A 22430-nucleotide genomic window follows, 5' to 3' on the forward strand; every position below is an offset into this window, starting at 1 on the left:
TACCCATCTCTAGTACAGGGGTCTCCAGACATGTAGGAATGACATGGCTGCTGTGAATAGACAGGTGGGTGTACATGCTCAACTGTCATCATTCACTTCTGTAGGAGTTTCAAAAACAGATGAGTGTGCCTGTCAGGCTGATCTAGAATTGTAAGAAATGAATGTAGAGAGATGGGCACAGCACCAGGGTAAGGGGGCACCTGCACTGGAGATAGTAGCAGGCCCCAGAGGTGGTTCCAGCATCTACCAGATCTTTATGATGTATCCCATGGATTCGCCAAAAATAGTGACATTTTGCAAAAACAACATTTTATTGATGGCGCTAATATGTAACAAGCATATAAGAATACAAAGTGATATGTGGAGCAATTCTGCTGATGTCCTCGAGATGAGATTTTTTTTTTTTTTTTTTATTTTTTTTAATTTTTTTCAGTCATTCATTTTATATGATAGAAGATGAATTTTTTAGTAATCATTCTCTGCGCACCCTGCAGAATGCTAAAATACAGATTCCGTAATTAACCACTTCCATTTTCTGTGTAGCCTGCAAAAAAATATATTTATTTTAACTATTGTAATTTAAAATAAGAAAAAAATGGAAATATGAAAGAACATAACTGGAACATTTCCATGAATTCTAGTTTTCTTAAGCTGTCCATGGTAGGTCACGCTTATTTTTTAGGTCTAATGTTAATGGCCCCAGTGAAAGAGATTAAATATAATTTTCGATGAACAGGAATGAATTAAGTTGTGATTTCCGTCACCCTTTGGGTGCTGCTAATTCTTTTTCTTAGACTTGGTTTGGTGCTACGAGTTTCTCCATTAATCTGGGGTTGTGGTTTTCCTTGCGCCTTTCTACTATGACAGATTTGGACCCACAGAAAGTCTCAGATACAACAGTGCCTCAAGAATAGATGGAAGAAGAATATATCAAAAAGAAGAAGTTGTCACACATAGAACACATAACCAGTGTCCTTACTGGCCTCGTCTCTGGATTATTTTCTCCAAACTTCTCTTCTTTACTCTGCCATCTCCAGTTTTTACGTCACATGAGTATCTTCCAGAATCCTTCCGTTGGACTATGTAGACATCACAGGTATCATTGAAGCTGAACTGTTGGAGAATTTGTCCTCCTTTGTAGAAAGCAAATTGTAGTTCTTCTTTCAGTCTGGAGGGATGGAGACTTGTCTCACATTTAAGGGTCACATTGTCTTGTTTTGGGTTTGGGATCACTTTTATTATTGGAGTCATGAACAGCTCTAGAAAGGAACATGGATGACAATACATTACTAATTCTAGTTCTTTCTAGAAAGCAGGACATTTAAGAGATAACTGCTACCAGTAGCAGAGTCTAAGGAGGAACATTTCATCAAGACAAAGTAAGGAGACTTATAGGCCTTACAATGCTCCTCTGGGAATCTATAATCTACAAATAACTTCTTCAGAGAATAGCACCGCCTATTGGAGGGCAGCAATCCTAAAAGTCAATATTGACCAATAACAGTAAGGCCTGTTTCACACTTCAGTTTTTTGACGTCAGTCAAAATCCGCCAGAGTGTGAAAAAATGGATCCGTTTCTGTTTTGTGACAAACGGATGACACAGGATCCGTCTTTTGGATGGGTCTGTTTTAGATGCAAGTAAATGAAATTTAAAGCAACACGACTGATAGAGCGAGGGAGAGCGAGGGGGAGAGAGCGCGAGAGAGAGAGAATTTTTTTGCTGCCAGACCGGAATTTTGGGTTAAAATCATGAAAGGAAATTCTTTCGGGCATGCTCAGTATGAAAAGGCCATTCATTGGCGTATTCCGTCAATTAACGGTTGCGAACGGATCCGTTGCTATCTGCTGGTTCGACGCACACAAAAAACGTTTCATAGTCCGTCCACTGAAGATGGCGGATGCCAAAATTATGACGGATCCATCAAAAAACGGATGCAACGGATGACCATCTGTCAAAATCCGCCGCAATGCAAGTCAATGGGAAAAAACGGATCCGCTAAAAAAAATGGCGGATCCGTTTTTTTTGCAAAATGACGGATTTTGACTGACGTCAAAAAACTGACGTGTGAAACAGGCCTGAAACAAGCTGATTCCTTTTTGTATTTTTTTCCCTTTGTTAAACGCCAAAATACTAAATCAATCCTTATGATATCCATTGCTTCCTCAATCCTAAACGGTTCCATGCCAATGTCCTAAAGACTGGTACATGTGAAGAGGAAAGATGTGGAAAGGGGCAACATTTATGCTCTGTCTAAAGCTGGATTCACATAGGTGAGCTTTAACTCTTTACTACAGGTCACAATTTCTGGCTTGACCACTGGTTTCCTAACCCAAATTCAAGTTATGGTCAGGAGAAGCGCAGCTGGCCTTGCATTCAAAATCAACACATAGTCTAACTGGACTACAATGCAGTCCTGGCGTTCTAAGCCAACTACAAGACTTTCTTTTCCAAAATGGAGAAGACCATGACAAGGTAGGGTCCTGTGTTCTTGGTCCGATTTCTGCTAGATGGTCATATTCTAAACCATGGAGAAAGTCTGGTCACTTTTTTGTTTAGAAATGATTTCACGTAATAAATCAGCCATTCAATACTTGAGCTAGTCTTGTTGAGAAGATTACTTTTTCTAATGTGGCTTTATACTCTGATACAGGGAATCTGTCGCCAGGGTTTTGCTTTGTAATCTGAGGACAGAATGATGTAGGGGCAGAGAGTCTGATTCCAGCAACCTATCACTAACTGGTCTGCATGTTGTCACTTTGATAAAAAAAAATCACCTTTTTCTCTGCTACAGAGAAATGATGAGGCCTGTATATCCCCGCACTCACCACTGACTGACAGCTTTCTGTGTGCACATTACATAGACAGAAAGCTGCTAATCATTGCTGGGGTCCAGGTTACACATAACGGGAGGACTACTTGGCACAAAACACCAAGACTATGTGCACACGCTGCTTTTTTGGCCGCTGCGGATCTGCAGCAGTTCTGCAGACAGTGTACATGTATGTGATTGACAATCTGCTGTGCACACGCTGCAGGTTTTTAACTGCGGAAAAGCTGAGGTTTTAAATCCGCAGAAAGAATTGACATGTCACTTCATTTCGGCGGATTCTGCTGCGGTTTACCATCTCCTCCATTGTAGAGGTGATAAACTGCAGGCCAATCCGCAGGCCAATCCGCAGTTCTTCTGACTTGCGGTTTTATCTGCGGTTCCACAGATACAAATCCGCAGACCAATCCGCAGCGTGTGCACATAGCCTTAGTCCTCCAGTGATAATCTCCTGTTGATAAAACACTGATTGTATTAAAACTGCAACACACAACATGCTAAGTGACTCATCACTGGAATCAAGTTCTCAGCCACAAAACAATGCTGATCTCAGTTTACACAGCAAGAACCACTGACAGGTCCCTTTAAGTTAGTGTTTTCGACTAGAGCAGTCTGTTCTTTTTTTACCTTCTGCTAGCATGATATGCATGACTGTGTTAGACCAAGTTAACACCTTCCAGAAGCAGATATTTTTTAACTTTTTTGTTTTCAGTCTCCAAAAATAACTTCTATTTATATAATTGCCTTGTAATGTTTTCATTTCCTTTTCTGTCCAGATGTCACCACATCCCAGAATTCCAAGCGGAGGAAGTTCACTGATTGCCATATTGGGACGCCCAACTGATCGGTGTCTCAATATGGAAACGGCTGCTGGTACCAACCTATTGCACGGTACCACCAGCGGAAAACCATCGCACCACACAACACACATGCACACTCACACACGCACTCTATACGCTGTACGCACCACACACTCACACACACTCACACTCTATACGCTGTACGCACCACACACTCACACACACTCTCTCACACACTCTATACGCTGTACGCACCACACACTCACACACACTCACACACACTCTCACACTCACACACTCACTCTATACGCTGTACGCACCACACACTCACACACACACACTCTCACACACACTCTCACACTCACACACACACTCTATACGCTGTACGCACCACACACACACACACACACACTCACTCACACACACACTCTATACGCTGTACGCACCACACACTCATACACACACACACACACACTCTCACACACTCTATACGCTGTACGCACCACACACTCACACACACACACTCTCACACACACTCTCACACTCACACACACACTCTATACGCTGTATGCACCACACACACACACACACTCACTCACACACACACTCTATACGCTGTACGCACCACACACTCACACACACACACACACACACACTCTCACACACTCTATACGCTGTACGCACCACACACTCACACACACACACTCTCACACACACTCTCACACTCACACACACACTCTATACGCTGTACGCACCACACACACACACACACACTCACTCACACACACACTCTATACGCTGTACGCACCACACACTCACACACACACACACACACACTCTCACACACTCTATACGCTGTACGCACCACACACTCACACACACACACTCTCACACACACTCTCACACTCACACACACACTCTATACGCTGTACGCACCACACACACACACACTCTCACACTCACACACACACTCTATACGCTGTACGCACCACACACTCACACACACACACACTCTCACACACTCTATACGCTGTACGCACCACACACTCACACACACTCTCTCACACACACTCTATACGCTGTACGCACCACACACTCACACACACACACTCTCTCACACACACTCTATACGCTGTACGCACCACACACTCACACACACTCTCTCACACACACACTCTCTCACACACGCTGTATGCACCACACACTCACACACACACACACACTCTCACACACACTCTATACGCTGTACGCACCACACACACACACACACACACTCTCACACACACTCTATACGCTGTACGCACCACACACTCACACACACTCACACACACTCCCACACTCACACAATCACACACACTCACACACATTCATACACTCTAACACACTCACACGCACACACAAACTCTATACGCTGTACGCACCACACACTCACACACACACTCACTCTCACAATCACACACACTCACTCACACACGCACTCTATACGCTGTACGCACCACACACTCACACACTCACAATCACACACTCGCACAATCACACACACACACATTCATACACTCTAACACACTCACACGCACACATACACACACACACACTCTATACACTGTACGCACCACACACTCACACACACTCTCACACTCGCACAATCACACACACACTCACACACATTCATACACTCTAACACACTCACACACTCACTCTATACGCTGTACGCACCACACACACACACTCACACACACTTTTTACGCGATACGCACCACACACACTGACAGTCACACACACTCTCGCACTCACACACACTCACACACACTCACACACACTCACACATACACACACACACTCTGAATGTGTGTGTGAGTGTGGTGCATACGACGTATACACACACTCACACTCTTACACTCTCACATTCTCACACTCACATTCACACTCTCACACTCACACTCTCTTACTCACAATCACACTCTCACACTCCTACTCAAACACTCACATTCACACCCACACACTTACGCAGCCTCTTGTGCAGTACCACCAGCGGAACACCGCCGAATCACTCGGCTGATTCCGGCAGCAGATGCACGTTGTGCCTACAGCCAGAGGAAGCCGATCACACTAAAGGGGTTTTCCCGTGAACGAAAGTTCATTTTAAAAATTGTCTGTGTCTGACCGTGTGTGTAGTATACCACATCTCCTGCGCAGGAGAGGAAGCAAAAGACAATACTGACATTACAGCAGGGGATCACAGTGGCTTCATTTTGTGAGGTAAAGCATTTCACTGACTGTTTTTAAACAATATTTTACCTCACTAAATGTATCCTCTGCGATCTCCTGCTGTAATGTCAGTATTGTCTTTTGCTTCCTCCCCTGCCCAGGAGCTGTGGTATGTTCTGTACATGGTCAGACGCAGAAGACAGCACAGTGGTGAGAGAGAGAAGACAAGGGGGAGAGCACATGGGGTACACAGGTCTAAGAAGAGATGAGATGAGAGGAGAAGACAGCAGATGGGGTAGAGAGAAAGCACACAGGGGTGAGAGAGACAGAGCATAGAGGGGAGACAGCTCAAACAGGACAGCACATGAGGGGAGAACACAGCACAGGAAGGAGAGAGACAGCAGACAAGGGGGATAGCAAATGGGGTGGACAGGTCAAAGAAGAGAACACAGACAAGAGAAGTCAGCACATGGGGAAAGAGAAAGTGGATAGGTGGGTGAGCACAAGGGGGGAGAGATTCTCAACGCTGCAAAGCCTGCCCCCATCGTGACATTACCGCCCTCCCGATGGGATAGCATCGGGCCTCCATCTAGTAACCTAGAATTGTCTGATCGCTTCTATGTTGTACTACAATATTGCATCATATTGTAAAAATTACAGTTTCTTGTGAAGTTGAGCTGCTTGCTGAGCTTCAATGGAACAAATTGATGGCAGGCATGAGGGTCTTGAGCAGACCCCAAGTTGTATGACAACCCATCAGCTGACTGCATAATAGGAGGCTGATTGACAGCAGCATTTTATGTGTGCTTGACATAGACAGTGACATATAAGTACACAGCAGAGTCAGAGAATGGCTATGCATCAGCAATTATCTGCAGGCTCGGCATCTGAGCATGCTCCATGCGCCTTCTCGCTACTTTTTCCATACATGTAAAGCGGATGCTGGGAAAGGGTTAAAATATAACTGATTTTTCAGATAACTTTTTACAAAAAGCGGTCATAATTGTAAATGAGGAATAACACTATTTCCAGTCATTATATTCTGCAGTTTTCACCAGTCTTTTTCTTATTTCTAATTCTGTCTCAGCTGGTGGGAGAAGACTCATCAGAAGTTTTGCCGATAAAGTGGCGTCATTTTCTGGTGTACATTTCGGGGGAAAGCACACACTGAATCTCGGACATATCTGATTCATTAGACAGCACATAATGCTTAAGGAATCAGGCAAGTGTATTTCAGGAAGCACTTTATTAAGATTGGTGTGAACAACACCTTAGGCTACTTTCACATTTCAGGTTTCGTAATCCGGCGGCATGCGGTGAAAAGTCGCAATACCGGATCCGGCAGAAAACGCTGACACCGGATCCTTCTTTTGGCCGGATACACTGCAGCAGAAATTTAAAGGAACATCGCACAACAAACAATAGCGGGTACTGGGGAGGAGAGAGAGATTTATTCGCACTGACAGGGTTAAATTTCATGGCAGCGAACATATGCCGGGCATGCGCTGTGTAAAAAAGCGGTCCGGCACAAGGAAAAAACGTTACATGGAACATTTTTTCCAGACGCCGGACAGACACTTTTTGCCGTATCCGGCAAAAGCCAGACGCGACGCATGGCCCTCCGGCACAGTGCGGTGATAATGAAAGTCTAAGGGAGAAAAGCCGGATCCGGTGGCAAGCGGTGCCGGATCCGGTTTTTACAAATTTCGCCGCATCGTGCCTGATGCTAAAAAACTGAAATGTGAAAGTAGCCTTAATGAGTCACACCCTAAATATTTTCCATACAAAGCACTCAGAGAGAAGATTAGGGCTTTTCTTTTTCTGTTGCACACAATCAGAAGTAGCAGCAGCATAAAGGACAGTACACAACATGACTGAGCTGTGTGACTCTGAATCCAGCACTTACACAAAATACATTTAATGGAAGCCTCAGATCAATGTGCCTATGTCTGCCTAGTCTCTCACTGTGCTCCTCAATCTTCAAGCTTTATTTGTCTTGCTTCAACCAAGACATCTTTGAGCTTCTCTTTTAGAGTCTATGTTGAATTCAGGAGGCCTGTACTATTTATGCAAAAGTATTCTGAAACCACAGTGCGCTATATTGCGGCTTCCATTGAAAGTGTAAGCCATAAAAGAGATGTGAAAAGGTCCTAAAATCCACCATACATAATAGATGGATGTCGGCTGGCATTCCTAAACACCGGAGCTCTCACTGGTCTGACTGATCCCCGGGCAGACACTCTGGGCTCTTAAAGGGGTTGTCCCAAGTACATTAATAGATCTTGGGATAATAATAATTTCCACAATCCTCTGTGTACTGTATAATGGATGTGTCTGACCGTACAGTGACATGGTCTGATCATACCACAGCTCCTGACCAGGGTAGGGACTCACCTCGAACCAATATGGTTTCTTCATCGCCATGGCTATAATATATCAGGTGGTGTTTCACTTGTTTTGTACATTTGTACGTCCCAGTCATTTCCATGACCACACTGGGGATGTGAAAAAGATTATTATATCCCCAGTTCTGAAGAACTGCGTTATCTTTGTAAAATATGGTCTGCCCAGCGGTGTATCCAGGGTAGTGGTGACAGCTCAAAGTCAGGTTATCTCCTTCATAGACATAGTTGGGCGTCTGCAAAATGACCCAGCCTGAAACAGAACACAATCTTATCACACTTTCACATAGAATACAATTATTTATTTTAGATTTATAATAGAAAGTCATATTTAATGTATTTAGGGAGATGGAAGAAAACTGCAAGAATTAAAAACTTGGCAGCTCCTCGTGATTATGACATTAGCAGCGCATGTAAATATGTAAATAATGTTCTCTCCTAATAAGTGACAGTGAGGACCCTGGAAATCAGTCAGAAATGTATTTGTCCCTTAGGCTACGTTCACACGTAGCGGAACTCTCGCGGAAATTACCGCTAGAATTCCAAATTCCATTCCGCGGGAAAAATCGCATTTTAAATTACCGCGATTTTCCCACGGAAAAACTAGCATTTTGCAAGCGTAATTAGCTAGCAGAATGCTAGCGTTTTCCAAGCGATCTGTAGCATCGCTTGGAGAACTGATTGACAAGTTGGTCACACTCGTCAAACATAGTGTTTGACGAGTGTGACCAACTTTTTACTATTGCGGCATCAGTAGTAAAAGATAGGATGTAAAAAATAATAAAAAATAAAAATTATTGTTATTCTTACCTTCCGGCGTCCCGCGCAGCCTTCCCGCCTCTCTCCACGCTCCCGGTCCCAGTAATCCTTTGCGAGAATAACCACAATGACGTCCGTTCTCGCGGGATCGTGACGTCTCGTGGTCATTTGCGATGACCGCGAGACTTCCGTGATCCCGCGAGAATGGACATCATCGCTCGCAAAGCATTACTGGGACTGGGAGCGTAGAGAGAGGCAGGAAGGCTGCGCAGGACGCCGGAAGGTGAGAATAATAATATTTTTTACTTTAAATTCTGTTTTTTTACAGGGATATGGTACCCAAAGCCCGGAGGACAGTCTCCTCTCCTCTGGACCGTGGGTACCATCCGCAAATGTTCTGCTTACTTTTCGCATGGTGTGCACAGCCACATGCGGGAAATAAGCGGAACAATGCATTCCTATGGGTGCGGGATCGCCGCGATTCCGCAAAATTAATGAGCATGCTGCATTTTTTACCACGAAGCGATTCTGCCGCTGTAAAAACCACAGCATTAGCACAGCATTGCGGAATCCCATAGGAATGCTTATTTTTCGCGTTTTTGTGGCAAAATCGCGAGATTAAAACTGCCACGAAAATGCGAAAAAACCGCCACGTGTGAACATAGCCTTAGGCTATGTGCACACATATGCAGAAAATTTCTGCATAAAAAACGGACTCCTTCCCAGAAGCCACGCTTTTTTTGCGCAAAAAAACGCACAGTTTTTATGCGGTTTTTTTCCGCGCGGCCCCAGACACATAGAAATAGCCAGAAATGCGGAAAAATCCGCGAAATTAATGAGCATGCTGCGTTTTTTACCGCGAAGAGTTTTTTTCGCGGAAAAAAATGCATCAATATGCACAAAAAGTGCAAAATGCATTAAAATGAATGGGAAGCATTTTTTAAAGTGGATTTTTTGGCAAATCCACGAAAAAAACGCATAAAAACGCTGTGTGTGAACACAGCCTAATTCTTACAACCAATCCAAATTGTAAAAGCATAGAACATTTCCAAAGCAGGGCATGGTATATTTGTCATCTGCTCTTAGCTCATTCCAAATACTTTTAGTGTTTGCTCCCCAAAATTTAAAAAGATCAACAAAATAATGAAACTGGTTTTGTGCTATCACATTTGTGCTCAAAGGGATGCATAAGTTGGTCTACACACTCAGTTCTTGTTCCTACAATCCCTGGTTTCATGTCCAAAATCACAGGATGGGCGAACACATTATGAGTTATGAGCATGTCCCCGTTATCAGAATTAGGCGAGAATCTCACGCGAGTCTCTTGCATCATCAATAGCCGGCACTGCCGCCGGCACTCAGGACTGGAGTATGCGGCTGCATGTATTTCAGTGGCGGATTAAGTGGACCATGCGCCCGGGGCTGTTCATAAAACCTGGGCCCCAGTACCCCCCTTCCCAGGAAAACATTTTCTGTCAAAATTTTGTGGCTCTTCTCACAAAAACACTGCATATGCTGATTTTTAGGTATACAAATTGTAACATTTATTAGACCATAAAAACAAAGAAAAATTACTTTTTTCTCACAAGAAATTGTATTGTATGGTCAAACAATATAAATAACATTAAATATTCCTCAAAATCAACAGTCAAAATATATAATATGGTATATACTGGCCTGTATTTCTTCATACAAGGTAAACATAAGGCTACATTCACCGTACCACATGTAAGTGCAAATAAGAACATGTAAACATAATATTAAACAATAATTCAACATAATTATTTATCTATACAGATGTATATCTGTGTGGGTGGTAGCCTAACAGGAAAAGTGCAATGAGCACAGGCAACAATTTCTTAATGGACTAGAAACTCGGATTTTTTTTTGACACTGAAGATCATAAACTGCTCACAGACTTTTTCGGCGAGATTTTTTGGTGCTAAAGTCGTTGATGATTTCTGAGAGGTCTAGACTCTTCAAAAGCTCTTGTTCAATGCTCATTAAAGAGAGATGATTGAGTCTGTCTTGTCCCATTTGACTCCTCAACTCATTTTTAATTCGTTTAAGTTTTGAAAAGGATCTCTCACCTGTGCAGTTTGAAACCATCATGCATAAATACAGCTAGCTGAGCGCTGCGGTCCCCGTGCGGGAATTGACAGCCTTACGGACTGCAGTACTTGGTTTGCTGCGGGTCCATACGGAAAACCCGCCACCATTCCGCCACGTGTGGACATGGCCTAAAAAGACGTTGCACATAAGCTGTAGGCCTACGGCCAATACGCACAAAATCGCCCAATGTGAACCTGGCCATAGGGGACGTGATGTGAGGACCTGAATGGGTTACATTACATAATGCGTGCAGTGCACTCCTCACTGGTCCGAGGCTGTTCCTAAAGTCTGGGCACCCGGCACCCCTCTTGACCAAGGCCCCCCCCCTGCCCACCCCCCCCATGCCCCCCACATCCACATAAAGTAGGTGAGAGAAAGATGTGGTAGGCAACTAAGGGCTAAAACACGTGTGCCGGCAAGGACGGAGGCCCAGATGTTATGCGGTGTACTCTTAGAGGGTAATCATCAATAGGCAGGAAATGTACATTCCGTTTACAATATTTAATGAGCAATCAACATAGGGCTAAAATACATGTATAACAAAGAGTGTTTTTCCCCACATCCACATGAGTCAGTCATGACATACCTCCGCCCCACCCTGCTGCGACTTACCCCCAAGTTCGGAGAGGTGAGGAACAGGCAGTGCTGCTGCTGCTGCAACACTGTCCACCAGGCACCAGAGAGTTCTTCTTCCTCCTGTGATACATGGCGTCGGCTGGGCTGTCAGTTGCCGGGCCCCGCTGTATCTATGGACACCAACGAAGGGGAGGGAACAGAGGAGCCGCTGCCAGAGTGTGAGTGGCCAGCGTCACTCTGATGCAGCCACGTGATGCCAGTTGCTGGCCGGAATGAGCGCGGACGCTGCGGAGAGAGGGGAGGAGGATCAGGTGACTGAGCCAGCCATTCAGCGCAGCCGCCGACAATTGGCGCGACATGCGACTATTGGGGGAAGCCAAAATTGCACTGCGGCGGCGGCTCCGGATTGGCCCCCAAAAAACCTTGGGCCCGGGGCGACCGCCCCATCCACCCCTATTAAGATCCGCCACTGATGTATTTCTATTTCTTTTGTTGTTGTCTATTGTAGATTTTGACATGTTTACAATCATATCCATTTGTTGACGCCATCCTCTTTTCACTTTCAGCTTTTATACAGATAGTGTTATGTTTGCATTAAGAATTTGTTAAAATTTCATTGAATCCATTCTGCCCTCTACCCGTGAAATGTTCCTCGTGCCATTGGCTGCACACCACCCCAAAGCATGATAGAGCCACCTCATGCTTAATTGTTGGTGAGATGTTCTTTTCCAGAAGTTCTGTGTTCTTTTTTCTCCACACATACCTTTTATCATTGCTCACGATTAGTGTTGAGCGATACCACCCGATACTGAAAAATATTGTATCGGAATGGATCAGCCGATCTAAAAAAAAGTATCGGGTATCGCTGATTCCGAAAGTCCAATTCAAGTCAATGGAACAGAAATATCGGAATTGTTAATTCTACATGGAGAAAAACAACTAATAATAATGTAGAATGTATTGTGGGAGGTGTAGGAGACATTAAAGCAATAGAGCTTTAGCCCAATCAAATGGAATAGCAGGAATTTTTTTTTTTTTTTTAAGACGTTCGTAGTTACAAAGATATTGACTATGTTAAAGTCTTTAATTTTTTGTCAGATATGTATGTTTCACTACTTCCATGCTCTTCACCTTCTTTTTTTACTTCTCCCACACTTTCTCCTTCATCATCTTCAGCAGCAGCAGCAGTATCTTCTTATTCTTCTTTTATTCTTCTTCTTTTATTCTTCTTCATATTCTACTTCTTCATCTTCTTATCTATAAAAGTTTGAAGATTACACCTTCCATTCAGCCTGTCACAAAAGATTTACAACAGAATTTGTCCGCGTTCAGTTTGGCCTGCAGCAGCAGGCCATTTCCAGGAGCACCACGAGGAGGAACGGACTCACCCCCATACACTGCTTAGTCTTCTTCTGCTTATAAATTAGATAATATCATTTGCTCTGATTTTTAGACTTGCTTCATGTTCTTCAGCTTTTGGTTTTTATGCTTCTTGGTCTTCTGTCTCTTGTTGTTCTGCATCTTGGTGGTTGTCTTCCTGTTCTTTGTCCTCTTGGTCATCTTCTTCAGGTTCATCTTTTAGGTATTCTTCTGTGTGGTCTTCAGGGTCGTTGTCTTCAGGGTCATTGTCAGGGAGATCCAGAGTGAGAATCAAAAACCAGTTCCACAAGCTTGAACTTGGAAAAGTAGCAGAAGGTACAAGAAGGCTGAGGAACTGCCGAGAACCAGCTGACGGTACTGGAACCCGGAGGGGCAGCAGAATGAACAAGAGCCAATGGCACAACCGTGGACCAGCTGACATTGCTGGAACACGGTTACTAAGCAGGAGGTACCTGTGCTCCAAAGCACTACCAAGGACCAGCAGACATTGCTGGAACTCGGATACCAAGAAGGAGGCACCTAGGCCAAAGGCACTGCCGAGAACCAGCTGACGGTGCTGGAACCCGGATGGCTAGTAGAAGCTGCAAGAGCAAATGACACTAGCGAGGACCAGCTGACGGTGCTGGAACCCGGTGGGGCAGCAGAAGGAGCAAGAGCCAATGGGAGAACCATGGACCAGCTGACGGTGCTGTAACATGGTTTCTAAGCAGGAGGTACCTGTGCTACAAAGCACTACCAAGGACCAGGAGACTTTGCTGGAACTCGGATACCAAGAAGGAGGCACCTAGGCCAAAGGCTCTGCCGAGAAACAGCTGACGGTGCTGGAACCCGGATGGGTAGCAGAAGCTACCCAGGAAAAAAACAAAGTTGCAAGGCCGTGAGCCGGCCGCAGTTACCGAAACCCACGGTCCTACAGGGGGTGCTTGTTGCTTGTCCTATTGGCACTACGGAACCAGCCTTTATTACCAGAACCCGCAGCCCCCATAGGAAGCACCAAAACTGCAGGCACCATAGACTCGGCTAACCCGACCGCAACACGACAGGACAACGTATTGGTGGCAAAGTGACGTTGACACTACCCGGAAACAGCAGGCATGCTGGAACCAGGCTGGGCAGGAGGGAGTGCCTGTGCCAAAGACACTTCCGAGAACCAGCTGACGGTGCTGGAACCCGGATGGGTAGCATTAGATACAAGAGTCAATGGAACTACCGAGAACCAGCTGACGGTGCTGGAACCCGGAGGGGCAGCAGAAGGAACAAGAGTCAATGGCACAACCGTGGACCAGCTGACGGTGCTGGAACACGGTTACTAAGCAGGAGGTACCTGTGCTCCAAAGCACTACCAAGGACCAGCAGACGTTGGTGGAACTCGGATACCGACAAGGAGGCACCTAGGCCAAAGGCTCTGCCGGGAACCAGCTGACGTTGCTGGTACCCGGATGGGTAGCAGAAGGTACCCATGATTAACAAAGTTTCGCGTTCGTGAGCAGGCCGCAGTTACCGAAACCCACAGTCCTACAGGGGGTGCTTTTCCTATTGGCACTATGGAACCAGCCTTTGTTACCAGAACCCACAGCCCACATAGGAAGCACTGAAACTGCAGGCACCATAGACTCGGCTAACCCGACCGCAACACGACAGGACAACGTATCAGTGGCAAAGTGACGTTGACACTACCCGGAAACAGCAGGCATACTGTAACCAGGCTGGGCAGGAGGGAGTACCCGTGCCAAAGACACTGCCGAGAACCAGCTGACAGTGCTGGAACCCGGAGGGGCAACAAAAGGAACAAGAGCCAATGGCACAACCGTGGACCAGCTGATGGTACTGGAACACGGTTTCTAAGCAGGAGGTACCTGTGCTAAAAAGCACTACCAAGGACCAGCAGACATTGCTGGAACTCGGATACCAAGAAGGAGGCACCTAGGCCAAAGGCTCTGCCGAGAAACAGCATCTGTCTTCATTCACACTACTAGTAATGGGAATGTAGACAGAGCAGGAGACCTTTACGGACACACATCAGGGGATCAACTGACGTGACTGAGGCCAAGTAACACAGGAACAAGTGTGGATTGTGCAGACGCCACTTCAGAGCTGTCACTGGCGGGGTTGGAGGCCAGGGGAAATACTAGAGACAGTGGAGCCAGAGGCCTAAGTGGAGCAGGATTAAAAATCAGTAGTAGATTGAATGTGGATGGAGCAGGAGACTTTGTCGTCCACACAGCAGGGGAGCAGCTGGCATTACTGAATCCCACTAACACAAGAGCGAGTGTTTATATCTGTGCGGACGGCACTTCCAGGTTACAACTGGCTGTGTTGTAGCCCAGGATCAATGCTCCGAGCAGGCTGAGGCCTACTTGGAGCGAGGAGAAAAGGCGTTGTAGTGTGAGTTTGGAGGCAGCAGGAGACTTTGCCGTCCACACAGCAGGGGAACAGCTGGCGTTACTGAACCCCACAGACACAGGAGCGAGTGTTTATATCTGTGCGGACGGCACTTCCAGGCTACAACTGGCTGTGTTGTAGCCCAGGATGAAGCATTCAGCAGGCGGAGGACAACTTGCAGCTGGTTTTATAGAGGTTGTAGACTACTACTGATTGTCACCGTGCTCCACTATTGCCTCCGGGTCCACTGTCTCTAGTATTTCCCCTGGCCAACAACCCCGCCAGTTACAGCTCTGAAGTGGCGTCTGCACAATCCACACTTGTTCCTGTTTAACTTTGGCTCAGTCCCGTCTGTTGATCCCCTGATGTGTGTCTGGCAAGCTCTCCTGCTCAGTCCTCATTCACACTACTTGTAATGGGAATGTGGACAGACCAGGAGACCTTGCCGGACACACATCAGGGGATCAACTGACGGGACTGAGCCAAAGTTAAACAGGAACAAGTGTGGATTGTGCAGACGCCACTTCACAGCTGTAACTGGCGTGGTTGTTGGCCAGGGGAAATACTAGAGACAGTGGAGCCAGAGGCCTAAGTTGACCAAAGTTACAAATCTGTAGTAGTTTGCATGTGGATGGAGCAGGAGACATTGCCGTCTACACAGCAGGGGAACAGCTGGCATTACTGAACCCCACAGACACAGTAGCGAGTGTGTTTTTCTCTGTGAAGACGGCACTTCTGAACACCAACTGGCATTGTTGGAGCCCAGGATGAGGCATGGAGCAGGCTGAGGCCTAATGGTGTTGGCATGTGGAGGCAGCAGGAGACTTTGCCATCTACACAGCAGGGGAACAGCTGGCATTACTGAACCCCACTGACACAGGAGCTAGTGTATTTTTCTCTGTGAAGACGGCACTTCTGAACACCAACTGGCGTTGTTGGAGCCCAAGATGAGGCATGGAGCAGGCTGAGGCCTGATGGTGCTGGCATGTAGAGGCAGCAGGAGACTTTGCCGTCTACACAGCAGGGGAACAGCTGGCATTACTGAACCCCACAGACACAGTAGCATGTGTGTTTTTCTCTGTAAAGACGGCACTTCTGAACACCAACTGGCGTTGTTGGAGCTCAGGATGAGGCATGGAGCAGGCTGAGGCCTGATGGTGTTGGCATGTGGAGGCAGCAGGAGACTTTGCCGTCTACACATCAGGGGAACAGCTGGCATTACTGAACCCCACAGACACAGTAGCGAGTGTGTTTTTCTCTGTGAAAACGGCACTTCTGAACACCAACAGGTGTTGTTGGAGCCCAGGATGAGGCATGGAGCAGGCTGAGGCCTAATGGTGTTGGCATGTGTAGGCAGCAGGAGACTTTGCCATCTACACAGCAGGGGAACAGCTGGCATTACTGAACCCCACTGACACAGGAGCTAGTGTATTTTTCTCTGTGAAGACGGCACTTCTGAACACCAACTGGCGTTGTTGGAGCCCAGGATGAGGCATGGAGCAGGCTGAGGCCTGATGGTGCTGGCATGTAGAGGCAGCAGGAGACTTTGCCGTCTACACAGCAGGGGAACAGCTGGCATTACTGAACCCCACAGACACAGTAGCGAGTGTGTTTTTCTCTGTAAAGACGGCACTTCTGAACACCAACTGGCGTTGTTGGAGCTCAGGATGAGGCATGGAGCAGGCTGAGGCCTGATGGTGTTGGCATGTGGAGGCAGCAGGAGACTTTGCCGTCTACACAGCAGGGGAACAGCTGGCATTACTGAACCCCACAGACACAGTAGCGAGTGTGTTTTTCTCTGTGAAGACGGCACTTCTGAACACCAACAGGCGTTGTTGGAGCCCAGGATGAGGCATGGAGCAGGCTGAGGCCTAATGGTGTTGGCATGTGGAGGCAGCAGGAGACTTTGCCGTCTACACAGCAGGGGAACAGCTGGCATTACTGAACCCCACAGACACAGGATCTAGTGTGTTTTTCTCTGTGAAGATGGCACTTCTGAACACCAACTGACGTTGTTGGAGCCCAGGATGAGGCATGGAGCTGGCTGAGGCCAACTTGCAGCACGTTTTATAGAGGTAGTAGACTAAAACTGATTGTAACTGTGCTCCACTATGGTCTCCGGCTCCACTGCCTCTAGTATTTTCCCTGGACTCCAACCCCGCCAGTGACAGCTCTGAAGTGGCGTAAGCACAATCCACACTTGTTCCTGTGTAACTTGGGCTCAGTCCCATCTGTTGATCCCCTGATGTGTGTCCGGCAAGGTCTCCTGCTCTGTCCTCATTCACACTACTAGTAATGGGAATGTGGACAGAGCAGGAGACCTTGCCGGACACACATCAGGGAATCAACTGACGTGACTGAGGCCAAGTAACACTCGAACAATTGTGGATTATGCAGACGCCACTTAAGAGCTGTCACTGGCGGGGTTGGAGGCCAGGGGAAATACTAGACAGTGGAGCCAGAGGCCTAAGTGGAGCAGGGTTAAAAATCAGTAGTAGTTTGAATGTGGATGGAGCAGGAGACTTTGTCATCCACACAGCAGGGGAGCAGCTGGCGTTACTGAACCCCACGAACACAGGAACTAGTGTTTTTCTCTGTGCAGACGGAACATCTGAGCGACAACTGGCTGTGTTGAAGCCCAGGGATTATAGTTCAGGTGGTAGAAACATGAACAAAACAGGAGACCTGGATACAGTTGCCAACCAATTATTTAGTCGGGAAGAGGACTGGCAAATTCTGGGGAGATCCAGGCCTTGTTCATTTTCAGAAAAGTAAGCCGGTCGACGTTATCGGAAGAAATTCGCGTGCGACGGTCTGTTAGTACACCACCTGCGGCACTAAAGACGCGTTCCGATAATACACTGGCAGCAGGGCAAGCCAGCACCTCCAATGCATACTGGCTAAGCTCTGGCCATGTATCCAGCTTAGAGACCCAAAACTTGAAGGGGGAAGAGCCATCTGGGTGTACACTCACAGGGCAAGACATGTAGTCAGTCACCATCTGACGGAAATGTTGCCTCCTGCTGACTGGAGCCGTCAGTGATGGTGTAGACCATGGGTTCTCAAACTACGGCCCGTGGGCCGCATGCGGCCCGCGAAGGACTTTTATCCGGCCCCTGGCCAGGCCAACATTAAACTGCATTGATTACAGAGCCGACGGGCCCTGTAATCGCGGGCGGGTTGAGGCGCTGAGGAAAGGCGTTGCGCATCCCTCAGTATGCAGCAGAGACCACACAGGCGACGTGATTATCATCACGCCGCCTGCGTGGCCTGATGACATCACGTCGCCTGTGCCTGTGCTGGAAGAAGACGGAGATGGGCGGGCGCCTCTTCAGAGCAGCAGGGGACATAGGTGAGTACTGTTTTTTTTTTTTCTTTTTAACTCCGGGTCCTATTGGGGACCTGTGCTGCATAATGGGGACCTGTGCTGCCTTTTGGGGACCTGTGCTACGTATTGGGGACATGTTCCTGCCTATTTGGGACCTCTGCTACCTTTTGGGGACCTGTTACAGTACGTATTGGGGACATGTTCCTGCCTATTTGGGACCCGTGCTACCTTTTGGGGACCTGTTACAGTACGTATTGGGGACATGTTCCTGCCTATTTGGGACCTGTGCTGCCTACTGGGGACCTGTGCTACCTTTTGGGGACATGTGCTACACATTGGGGACATGTTCCTGCATATTTGGGACCTGTGCTGCCTACTGGGGACCTGTGCTACCTTTTGGGGACCTGTGCTACGTATTGGGGACATGTTCCTGCCTATTTGGGACCTGTGCTGCCTACTGGGGACCTGTGCTACCTTTTGGGGACCTGTGCTACGTATTGGGGACATGTTCCTGCCTATTTGGGACCTGTGCTACCTACTGGGAACATTTACCTGCATATTGGGGACCTGTGCTACCTTTTGGGGACCTGTGCTATCTGTTGGGGACATTTACCTGCCTATTAGGGACCTGTGCTACCTATTGGGGACCTGTACCTGCCTATTAGGGACCTGTGCTGCCTATTGGGGACCTGTATCTGCCTATTGGGGACCTGTGCTGCCTATTGGCGACCTGTTCTACCTTTTGGGGACATTTGCTACGTATTGGGGACATGTTCCTGCCTATTTGGGACCTGTGCTACCTACTGGGGACATTTACCTGCCTGTTGGGGACCCGTGCTACCTTTTGGGGACCTGTGCTGCTTATTTGGCCTCTTTCACACTTCAGTTTTTTGCATCAGTTATAATCCGCCAAAAAGGCGGACAAGCGGATCCGTCCTTAACTGATGTGAACGGATGGCACAGGATCCGTTTTCAGACGGATCCTGAAAATGAAGAAATTTCAAGGAATCGCTGGCGCGAGAGAGAGAGAGAGAGAGAGAGAGAATTTTTTTTTTTGTCCGGCACCCAGAAAGAATTTTGGGTTAAATGAGTGTCTGGAGGATCCGCCACAGAAAAAAACGTTACAAGCTCCGTTTTGAAATCTTTGAGGATGGTGACGGACAGCAACTTTTGGCGGATCCTCACAAAAAACGGATGCAATGGACAGTAATCCGTCACAATCCGCCATTAATGCAAGTCAATGGGAAAAAAACGGATCCTCAAAAAAAAATTGAGGATCCGTTTTTTTTCAAAACCTGGCGGATTGTGACTGATTGTAAAAAACGGAAGTGTGAAAGAGGCCTTAGGGACCAATGCTGCCTATTGGGGATTCTTGCACTAGTCTGAGCCTGTGGTAAAAGTGGAGTTCCACCAATATGGGCACTGGTGAGGCTGCATTGATGGGCACTGATCAGACCGCATTGATGGGCTCTGATCAGGCTGCATTGCTGGGCACTGATCAGGCCACATTGATGGGCACTGATCAGGCTGCATTGATGGGCACTGATCAGGCTACATTGATGGGCACTGATCAGGCCACATTGATGGGCTCTGATCAGGCTGCATTGCTGGGCACTGATCAGGCTGTATTGATGGGCACTGATCAGGCCGCATTGATGGGCTCTGATCAGGCTGCATTGCTGGGCACTGATCAGGCCGCATTGATGTGCACTGATCAGGCCGCATTGATGGGCACTGATCAGGCCGCATTGATGGGCGTTGATCAGGCCGCATTGATGGGCGCTGATCAGGCCGCATTGTTGGGCAGTGCAGTCTGTATGTCTCTGTGTGGGAAATTTTATTGCTGGTATATTGTTATTGTAGCGCTGTATATATGTTGGTATTTTACTAATAGCAATTTTGAATGCCTAGGAAACAATGATATCAAGAAAGAGAAAAAATTGACTGGAAGTGTAGGATATTCGAAGAACCCCAAAAAATCGGTAAGTTTGATGATTTAACTACTTCTTCATTTTTAATATTGTATTTGTTCCTATTTTGTTTTATTATTTCTAAATAAGATATGTGCAGTGTGCATATGAATTTGGTCCTAATTTTTTTTAAACTATATTCCGGCCCTCCAGTGGTCCTAGGGACCGTGATCTGGCCCCCTGTTTAAAAAGTTTGAGGACCCCTGGTGTAGACAATTGTGGCGGACACACAAAACTTTGCCACATATGGGCCATAGTGGTCTTGCCTTGTGCTGAGGCGCTGCCTCTGCTCCCTCTTTGTAACGAGTTTCATCCACTGGCTCGACGCACAGAGGTGCTTTGTAAAGCACTAGCACCACTGCTGTCGGGTAGAATGGAAAACATGATGGACTGCACCAGTGTGTCTTGGTACTCCCGCAGTTTACGCTCCCGGTTCAACGTTGGTATGAGGGTTTGCAAGTTGTCCCGGTAGCGAGGATCTAGGAGGGTGTACACCCAATAATCAGCCGTGTAGAGAATGTGGGCGATGCGGCGGTCGTTTCTCAGGCACTGCAGCATGAAGTAAACCATGTGCTGCAGACTCCCAACTGCCAAAGAACCGCTGTCCCCTGCTTGAGGCGTGATCTCTGCCTGCTCTGCATCACCCCACCCTCGCTGTACATACTGACTAGAGCTTTGTGTACCTCCCTCCTGTGGAGAGATGTCTTCCTCCTCCATCGACTCCTCCACATCCTCCTCACAAAGTGTCCCCTGCCTAGGCCTTTGTGAGGAAGCACGTAGCGCAGACTGTCCAGAAGCAGATGGCATTTGGGACTCCTCATCCTCCACCTCTTCCAAAACCTCATGCCTTAGTGCTTGCAGTGTTTTTTGAAGCATGCAGATAAGGGGGACAGTCATGCTGACTAGTGCATCATCTGCACTCGCCATCCAGGTGGAATCATCAAAGGCACGCAAAACGAAGCAGATGTCCTTCATAGAGGCCCACTCAGTGGTGCTGAAGTGTGACCGGCGCACATTGCGACTTGTTTGCGCCTGATGCAGCTGGTACTCCATGACTGCTGCCTGCTGCTCACACAACCGCTCCAACATATGTAACGTTGAATTCCACCTGGTGGGTAGGTCACATATGATGCGATGTTCCGGAAGGCGTAATCGGCGCTGCAGAGCAGCAAGGCACGATCTTGCCGTGCTGGAATGCTGCAAGTGAGCGCACTCTATGCGGACCTTGTGCAGCAGTGCATCAAGATCCGGATAGTCCCTCAGAAAGCTCTGCACGACCAAGTTGAGCACATGTGCCAGACATGGGATGTGAGTGAGATTGCCTAGGCCAAGAGCTGCCACCAGATTTCGGCCATTGTCACACACTACCAAGCCCGGCTGGAGATTCGCTGGCACAAACCACACGTCGCTCTGCTGCTTGATGGCATTCCAGAGCTCCTTTCGCTGTGTGGCTTCGATTCCCCAATTAAATTAATTTCAGTATGGCCTGTTGATGTTTGGCCATGGCTGTGCTCATATCGGTCGTAACAGGCTCCTGCTGCACTGTTTCAGAGGAACTGGAGTAGGAGGAGGAGTCAATATGTACAGACTGGATTCCTGCAATCCGTGGAGTTGGTAGAACACGTAGAGCGCCACTCTCCAGATCTGTACCCGGCTCCACAACATTGACCCAATGGGCAGTGAG

At 47.3% G+C, this 22430-nt stretch overlaps 1 protein-coding gene across 1 annotated transcript in view; it reads right to left on the minus strand.

The window, feature by feature from the left end:
- Positions 1–328: 328 nt before the first annotated feature.
- The window catches only part of LOC141083080 (high affinity immunoglobulin gamma Fc receptor I-like), a 39267-nt gene continuing 17165 nt past the window's right edge, over positions 329–22430 (minus strand). The window contains exons 4-5 of the mRNA XM_073567250.1: positions 8232–8492; positions 329–1259 (exon numbers count right to left, since the gene is read on the minus strand). Coding sequence (XP_073423351.1) covers positions 976–1259; positions 8232–8492 — 545 coding nt within the window. The 3' untranslated portion in view covers positions 329–975. The remainder of the gene's footprint in view (positions 1260–8231; positions 8493–22430) is intronic.

The sequence above is a fragment of the Dendrobates tinctorius genome, unplaced genomic scaffold (assembly GCF_039654945.1).
Source record: "Dendrobates tinctorius isolate UK_male_01 unplaced genomic scaffold, ASM3965494v1 ptg000019l, whole genome shotgun sequence".
Taxonomy (NCBI): Eukaryota; Metazoa; Chordata; class Amphibia; order Anura; family Dendrobatidae; genus Dendrobates; species Dendrobates tinctorius.